The following is a 9,197-nucleotide window of genomic DNA, read 5'->3' as shown; positions in this document are numbered from 1 at the left end:
GCAGCATTTTTTTTTTTACAGGAGAAAGCATTTCCTGAGATACGTTGTTACTGCTTGTAAGACATAGACGTACAAGGTAATATGCAGGCTTTATATATTGCATTTCATTATATATTTATATAGGCTTTCTATATTGTGCACATAAGGGTTGTACTTTAATCAGGATGACAGCTTCCTGTAAGCACAAGAACACCATGTAATCATTATGTAATTTTATGGCATCTGTTTCTGGAGCCATTTCTTAATGTCATTATTTCATAACAGGAAAAGCAAGCTTGTGAACAGTTTATTATATGTTTCCTTCTAGTATTTTTATGTTGGAGTGATGAGTGGATGTGAGCTTATTGCATGAGATGAGAGTTCTGCCTGCTCTGTACTGTCATTTATTTAGGTGAGTACACTGCATACATATTTGGAAGGGGTGAGTTTGGTTCCCAGAGCTTTTGCTCATTATACCCCATCTTAACACTTTCCTTTTTTATTTTATTTTTATTATACTTTATACCTTTTTAAGCATTTGTAGCCTACTCCATTGTAATGTACATTATTTGGGGGTGGGGGGGTGGGTATAGTCTGTAATTTGGTAGCAGAATTTGAAACAAATTTAAATTTTGAAGCTTTTAATTAAAACAAATTTATGTGCTATATGTCCATAAAAATAGTGTGTTTACTATTTTATTAGAAGTTTTAGATCATGTTGCGACTTTGACAATGGCCAGATTGTGGTGGCTAGACTAGGTCAAAGCGCCTTCAGAGCGTTCACAGGATGCCGTGGTTAATACCTAGTAAATGTTGTCCAAGGAAGGAGAGATAGTAAACCAGAGACAGGGTCATGGACATACAGGGGGCTGCGGGTGGGGGAGACAAGCAAATCTGGCCCAATGCTTTCAATAAAAGAACACAGAATGCTGCACAAAAGCAGAGCAGTCAGAGTAGCTCTTCTGAACCCTGTCTACCACCAAAAGCTTATAAAATGGATGCGTATGATCCAACTAGACCATGGAGTAATGGAAAAGGTAGCTGTGTCTGCTGAATTACATTTTACTTCAGATCATGGCTGAATGAATGGTACAAATACACACACACGCACAAATACTAATCACACATTTTCTTTCACTTCTTTAATTAAGAATTTGAAGATAGTGATATGTTGTTAGCTATATTATGACTAATATCACTATTCATTTTTTCTGCCTTTTAAGGAGAGGTAGAATGCACCCTGTTTTCCCGAAAATAGGACAGTGTCTTATATTAATTTTTGCTCCAAAAAATGCACTGGGGCATATTTTCATAGGAGTCTTATTTTTTCATGAACAACAATCTACATTTATTCATGAAAAAAAAAAAAAACATTTATTCAAATAAAGTAATGTCATCACATTCTGGAACATAATGTCATCATAACTCTCGAAACTCTGTATTCCATCTTGAATTTCTTGTGACTCCATTTCCTTTAGAACCATTGGCCCCAATTTCTAATGTCTAGCAATAGTGGTTTCTTTAAATGAGCACCTCATGTTCATGAATTTATATATATATTGTAGCTTATTTTTCGAGCATCCTTAAAAATACAGATAAATCATGCTAGGGCCTATTTTCAGGTATAGGTCTTATTTTCGGGGAAACAGGGTAAATGGGTTGGCAATATCTCAGTATCCACGCTGACACATCTGTTTCTCTATACTCACCATGAAGTAGCATTATATGACTGTAATCTGTTATATGGGTTTTTAGTTAATCATTTGTAGCAGGATCTATGTAACTCCCGGTCATAGGACAGGTCTGTGTCTGTTACTGACAAGTGGTGATTCCAGCTATGGGGCCCCATACTGCCTCTAATGGCTTCCTTTTGAAGATTGAGATTTATTTTTGTCCTGCTTACTGTTCTCCTTGCTGGTGGGTCTAAAATGAGGGAACCTGACTCTACCAAAATGTCTACCTCCACACAGAGACACAGTTCAGAAATAGGCATGGTAAGACTGAAGTGGGGATAGAACAACTGCAGAGCGACCACAAGCAATATTGGTAACTAGTTAATTACCCTCTCCCTGTCCCTTTTTTAAATACAGCTTAGGTACAGATTACTCCCTCAGCACCCTAAAAATTATATTCATTAGAGGTCAGTGGGAAAAAAAGCCTCTTAAATTTGTGTCCAGTGGAAAGAATACCTCTTTAGAGTAGTGGCTAGAATATCACCCTTATAGACAACTTAGAAGGTCATTCATATCATTCAGCGGGCCCTTCATATGGCTTGGCCTCAGCACTTTGCAGGCATCTTTAAATATGAGCTCAATCAGCCACAGTTCAAGGACTCCATTGCAGCCTCTGGAGGAACCCTGATTGAGAATAGCTGGGTTAGACATTAGGTAGGTAGTGTGGCAGGTAGGTAAGTACTTATTTTCTCATTTGAGGCTATTTCACAATGATCCCAGCACTGACAAAAGTTGATTTACACCATGCAAGTATTACCAAGGTTCAAGCCTTGTACACGTGCTAGATTTTTGTTGTCCAGTCATTTCAGTGACAATCACTGAGCATGTGTATGTATTTATTATGTATTATTCCTTTGTAGTAGTAATACTAGTTTATACTGCTGTTGAACATAATTATTAGTTTTAAAACATATTATTAAAATAATAAAAAAATTAAATAGGTCACAAAACCAGACTGCACTTTACAGATTTGTGAAGGGAGTTAAAATTCTTTAGATTCTAAGTATAGAAGTAGCCTAAATAACAATACACTGCAGATTTTTAAAGTAGATTATAGTCTTCAGTAACAATTAAGTTTTGTTATATCTTTATATGTGTAATGATGAGCCACTAAATTAATAACCATCACTTCTATTCCAAGAACACCCAGATGTGAGCTTTATTATCAGTGGTCCATTTACCAGTTTGAACTGAGGAAGACTTTTGGATATTTTGGGATTTTTGTGTAATATTTTTTTTTGAATTGTTTTTATTATTGCAAACTAGCTTATCAACATCACATTTTAAATAAAGAAAATATTTGGTGCATTTCTTATTAAGTAGCTTTAGTTTTTTAGTATGTCTATGTGCAAATAAAGTTAAGGGGTTGTTCCCACTATGTTTTTGTGGTGCATTTTTGCTATTCATTGTATTTAACAGCCCATTTAATTCAGTAAATAAAAAATGCATTTCCTAGTCAAGCTAGACAAAAATAATATAAGGCTATCCTTGTTCTGTGCCATTGTTAAATTCTCCCTTTGCTTTTACAGTTTTTTCATACCCCTATTATTTTTAGGTACATAATCCTTCTTAAAATAACCCTGCTCCTTGAACTGCTGATCATAATGGTTTAGTTTATAGTTTTGAGTTTACATAGGAAGTTACAAGGCTAGTTGTATTAAATATATCTACATATATGTAGTTGTATTACATAGCTATGGACCTGACAATGCAACATTTTGTATATTTATTGATGTAGAAGACTATTAAGTGCTGTGGACATGTTACAGAAGATGGTAAGTCTGAGAATATGGATGTTTTATGGGATAAGTTGTTCACTTTAGACAAGATGATCAGATGTTGTTCGGGGACTAGAATGACAATACAGTGGACAATTAGAGACCAAGTACACGCTACATGAGACTTTACAAATGACTGTCATTACAGTATACACACCAGTGTTTCCTATCCCACTATAGACTGCTGGTGTTTTAGGGCTGTACATTGGGTACCATACGGTTAGAATATAATTTACAAACCTTGCTGTTCTATTCACTTTGTAGAAGAGCAATGTGCACAAATAAACTTCCAGTCTATTTGTTATACGCTACTTGATTATACCTACAGGCCCCCAGTGCTGTTTATATTGCCTTGGAATAGATAAGCCTGTTTATAACATTTTCTAGTTCCTGTCTGAATAATTTAAATGTAAATGATTGTTTTCAGGAAAAACTGCTTGCTGAAATCAAGAGAAGCCTCATTTCATTTTCAAGAAAAGAGATTAACAAGATCTTTTGTTAAAAGGTGATGTAAAATTAATCACACGAACAGTCTGTGCCCATGTGTAGTATGCATATGTCTCTTGATATAAAGCCCATTGTGAGAGAAATATAAATGGAGGTGAATATTGCTGTCCTTCCAAAAATGTTAGCTTGCTGGCTTCCTTATTTCTACTTTAACAGAAGGTTGTGCATCCAGAATTTAGACTTAATGCACTCCTAATTACAATAATATTGTTTCAGGCTTGTGAATCTAAAAGAATTGCAGTCATACTGTAATTAGGTAGGGAACTAGCATTGTCTGATACTTTTCTCATGACACGATCAAAAAGTGCCATCAAACCAAAAACCTATTATTTTGGCCCTAATATCCACAAAGCTTGGAAACTCCGGAAATGTGGGTAAAGGGGGTAAATTTTACATTCCCATATAATTCACTTCTGCGTCTCTATCCAGGACAATCAGAAAATCTTTTTGCAGGCTTTAGTTCAGGGGTCGGCTACTAGGCCATTTTAGGAAGTCAAGAAGGCAAACTAGGCCGGACTCTCTCTCGAGTCCCGTGCTAATGTCTCCACCCCCACCAGGAACGCCCCTGGAGGGAAATCCCTCTCCTCCGCAATACATACGGAGGAGAGAGGATGCCCCTGAAAGGAAATCCCTCTCCTCTGCAATGTATACAGGAAGTATATAGGGAATGTCCCCTTACCCTGGCGGCAGAAGTGGTAACGCCAGCTGCAGTAAATAGGGAAGGTAGACATAACAAGGAGGCTCAGGAGCTGCAGGTTGCTGACCCCTGCTAGCCAAGATTAGCTTGGATCGACCAGGGGGTCGTTAGACCAGAACGAACTACTCACTAAGCCGTATCTGGCCTAAAGGCCGGAGTTTGCTGACCCCTGCTTTATTTTAAGGTTTTTCCAGTGTATTGCAGTTTCATTATCTGTATTTAGTTTCCAAGTTTCAGAAAACTTTGCCACCGCTGAGAAAAGATATTCCAAAATACCTTCAGAGTTTTTTTGTCAAATCCTTAAAGAAAAAATTATTATCTATTATAAATCAGCCTAGTTACTTTACTTTACTGAATAGCTAAAATAAAATATTAGGGGAAAATATTGATACAAAATTAAAGGGTGAAAAATATTTGGCTAAAATTTTAAAATTTCAATATCAATGTCTGACGAAAAATGTTTCATACCATTCTTTTACAGAATGGGAAATTCCAATTCTAATTCCGCAAATCTGCAAAACAGCAATGCTGTGAAGACAATAGAGGTAAGGTCTGCGGGAATTTACATGCTTGTGTATGTGTGTGTGTATGATATACAGAATGCAGCCTGGCTTGTAACATGATAGTATACAAAGTCTGTGCTTTTATTATTTCAGGAAGTCATCTCCAATAACTGTGTAGTCATTTTTTCCAAAACTTCCTGTCCCTATTGCACAATGGCAAAAAGGGCATTTGATGAAATAAACGTGAATTATAAGACGATTGAGTTGGATCGGATAGAGGATGGAAGTCACCTGCAATCAGCACTCCATGAGATGACAGGAGCCAGAACGGTAAGTGCTGCTTTCACATCAACTCCTTAGCATGTTAAACCATAGACTATATATGGAAATGTGTTTTAAACAATAAAAAAAATGTTTTTGACCACAATGTGAAGAGTAGCAGTGCACAAGGTCAATGGAAAAATCACAATAATCAGGCAAAGGCAGCAAGAAACTGCAGGGTTTAAATAGGAAGTGAATCATCCAGATTGGTCACAGGAACAGAACAATGTGTAAGTAATCAGGATCCAAGATTCACTAAGCAACATTCAGATGAGTTATCAAAAGTCTTAGTGGCAGCCATGCAGGGTTAAAGTCTATGACTGAGGAGATCAGAGTTCAACCCCAAGAGTCAGTTACTAATGGATATGTAGGCTGCCATTGCTTAGTTTCTTGAACATCAACATGCTTGTGTAGATAACTGCAGCTTCAATAATTGTCACTTACCTGAAACACATATTCTACAAGTGAAGTTATAACTTAACATTCTAACATATTCTAGAATGCTTAGTAAATGCAGGCAAAGTGTGGAGTACACATTGTGGTGCGTGGAATGTCTATAGAATTACCAATAGCATCACCTGTTAATGATACAAAAAGAACCGTGAATCACTAACAGCATTCATTTCCAAATGATGTCAGGGGACATCCTGTATTCACACAAGCAAATGATTTTTATGAAATTTATTCCAGGTTTGATGGATCACACAGGTTATCCCATGATAGAGATTGGAAAGCTTTAATAAATCAAGCCTTTTGTACATAGTGCTGAAAAACAGAATGCACAATGAGCACTGCCATGCCAGATATACAGTATGTCTTGCTACTTAAATTCAGCTTTTGAGGGCACATTATTTGAGATTAAACATTGACATAACTGTGTATCAACACTAAACCCAAGCACGCTTGTTCTTACACCTCATTGAAAATTCACTGCTGTTTCTCATAAGTGTAAAGCTGCTGTGCATATTTTTGTTTGTTAATACATGGAAGTATCTGTTCTAGTAAGAGGGGACAATATTAGTGTTGTTTCCTATCAGTCATTGCTAGATCCGGGGCTTTCTAGCTCATTTCAGCTTTACCCCATTTTGGATTCATAAACCGGAACCTCTACTGATGTAGAGTTTTCAATTAACATGAGAAATCCAGCAGGATTCTCATGTAACTTGTCACTCATTACCTGTTGTTTTTATAAATCCACTTGAAGGATTGTGCTTAGTATGTCATACTCTTTCTTCTATGTTCAACCTTTTCACTACTACATAACACATTTTGCTGTTTTCAAATGCCATTGTATCCATAAGCATGTTTAGTCTTGCTCTCAGTTGTTTACATGGCACCTAAATTACAAGCTTTTTTCTGTCTGCAGGTGCCAAGGGTTTTTGTCAATGGAACCTGTATAGGAGGTGGGTCTGAAACCAGGAAACTTAATGAAGAGGGAAAGTTACTTCAACTTGTCCAACAGTGTAACCTCACATCTGCCCGAAGTTGACCGAACGATTGTACATTATTTGTATGGTACAATGGGAACCCTACAGTGAAAGCCCTCCATATTACATTGCACAAATAAGTATTTTTGTTGTGCATAACTGCAGACTAAGTATTACCTTGTAATGTGCACTCTAGGGATCCCATGATTTTATGCCCAGGTTTTCAAGCATGAGTGTTTTTTGGTATGCAACGCGTAAGAAAAAATATCCTTTTAACTTAGGCCATAACCTTTCATACAATAATCTAATGTTCTTTATTTGAGTTCCACGTTTTCCCCTATATTACTTTATTTTTTGAGGGTCCATATTCAAAATTGTTTAAAATTCAATTTTAATACCACCAGCTTTTAAAATCTTGTTTGTTGCTTGGCCACAAAGGCAAGAATTAAAAAAATGACTGTGTATACAGATCTAAAATTCTCTCTGTGTTAGCTGGACACCCTTCCCTTTAATTATACAAGGGTGTCACAATAAGTACTGTTTAAAAAAAAAACACGAATGACTAATTATTAATAAGCATTTGTTGTTTCGACTGGCACAGCCAGCAAATGCTGCTTGGTACTTCCAGGGACTTTAAAAAAAAAATTACACACAGAACATGGGAATTGTGCAAAGTTATGGATAAGTTTTTTTGTTGTTATAATGTATTCATTTTAAATACCTCAAGTTCTAGTGGTTATTTTATTCAAGGTGGTTTAATATGACTATGTGGTGATGATAAAACAACCAAAAACAATAGCTATTGAAAGCATACACTATAGGAGGGCCCCCATGCATGGTTAGACACCTTGTGGAGTACTCCTGGAGCCTTGAATCATGTGGTGCTCTTTATTCACATCTCAGTCCCAACAATGGTCATGTGCTTGGACCCATTCCCTTCTGCTTTTCACTCTTGGCTCATAGCTAAGATGATCAGCCTTGCTAGCTTTGGTGCCTGCTTTCAACAGCTGCTGCAGGTTTAGTTGTTTTAAAATGACCAAATGGACACCTTAAAGTAGACCTTGCATTAAAAAGCAAGGTTCAACTTATACGTCTGGGCCCCTCACTCATAATAAATAGCGGGAAGAAAGTTAAAAAAAACTACAAGAATAAAAAAAAGTTTTATTACCTTACTCTTAGGTTACCACTCTTGGCACCTCGTTTATAGTGTATTCCAAATTTCACATTCCTGCACTGTGAGATTTGTGGTACTTTGTGGCAAGGAGGGTGACATGACTCCCCACAGTACAGAAGTTGTGTTATAAGTATATTCACCAACTTTTTCCCTCAGGATTTTTACATGCAGTTCTAATATAGAAGTGGGGATCCACATTTATTGGTGAAGCTTTCTTTTTACTTTAAAGGGAACCTTTCAGGAGAAAACATGAGCCTTTAAAAGTGAGAGCTTCAGGGTTTGTACCTTCCTTGCTTTGTGTCAAGCAGGGGAAGTCAGAACTCTCCTACATACTTGTTTCTAGTCGGTGACTCACTAGGATGTTAACAGGATAACAGTCCAAGGAGTTAACACTTTCAAAACCAAGCTTACCACAGCAGTTGCCATATTTCTGTCCTGACTGGCCATTTTTGAAAAATAGACATTGTACTAGTTCTAGCTGTAAGATTCTCCGTTACTAAAAGCTATTGTCCTGGTTATATAAAAGTTACTATCAGTTTGAATAAAATATGGCTTGTTGGTACTTATTTATTGCAGTACAAATGTTGTTGTGATGCTCTATGCACATTTTTGGACTTTGAATGTTTATTAATATTTTACAGTGTTCACAAAACTGAATGTAGTATTGTTTTTATATTGTAACAACAATAAAGGGTAAGAAAACTGTGTTCAAGTATTGTTGAATCAAGGGCTCTGTTTAAAAATAAAAAAACATTAAATCAAACATTCCCTCATGGGAATCTTCCAGGTCTTTGTGTTTCAGGGGTAGTCATTTATTCAGAATGTTTATAGAAAGGTTAGATTCACTGTTTTATAAATAGAGTTCTAAATGTTTTATTGGTCTTTTATTGTACACATACACACACAAACATATTTATTATGTAGACATGGGCTTTTTAGCAAGTAAATACTCACGTCACCAGTGGCTTCTTCCTATTTTCTCTGTTGCCCCACCAATGGCATTAATGCCAGATTTTGCATATAAAAAACTAGGTAGGGGCGTGGCCGGCTGATGGCGGAGGCAGACGTGTGCTAGTGC

General features: G+C 36.6%; 1 protein-coding gene across 1 annotated transcript; it reads left to right on the top strand.

Annotated features, from left to right (window-relative positions):
- On the top strand, positions 1-8,826 carry GLRX2 (glutaredoxin 2). Its single transcript, XM_072420106.1, has 6 exons — positions 1-76; positions 308-391; positions 3,918-3,995; positions 5,176-5,239; positions 5,351-5,527; positions 6,885-8,826. The coding sequence occupies exons 2-6, from the start codon at positions 354-356 to the stop codon at positions 7,005-7,007; spliced, it is 480 nt and encodes a 159-aa protein (XP_072276207.1). The 5' UTR covers positions 1-76; positions 308-353; the 3' UTR covers positions 7,008-8,826.
- The last annotated feature ends 371 nt before the right edge of the window (positions 8,827-9,197 follow it).

The sequence above is a fragment of the Pyxicephalus adspersus genome, chromosome 8, assembly GCF_032062135.1.
Source record: "Pyxicephalus adspersus chromosome 8, UCB_Pads_2.0, whole genome shotgun sequence".
NCBI lineage: Eukaryota > Metazoa > Chordata > Amphibia > Anura > Pyxicephalidae > Pyxicephalus > Pyxicephalus adspersus.
This window is presented reverse-complemented; position numbering and strand designations above follow the sequence as displayed.

Coding starts and splice junctions, on each gene's coding strand:
- GLRX2 (XM_072420106.1), top strand. CDS start 354: ATGAGAGTTCTGCCTGCTCTGTACTGTCATTTATTTAG. Junction 392..3,917: donor CTGTACTGTCATTTATTTAG/GTGAGTACACTG, acceptor GATTGTTTTCAG/GAAAAACTGCTTGCTGAAAT. Junction 5,240..5,350: donor ATGCTGTGAAGACAATAGAG/GTAAGGTCTGCG, acceptor TTATTATTTCAG/GAAGTCATCTCCAATAACTG.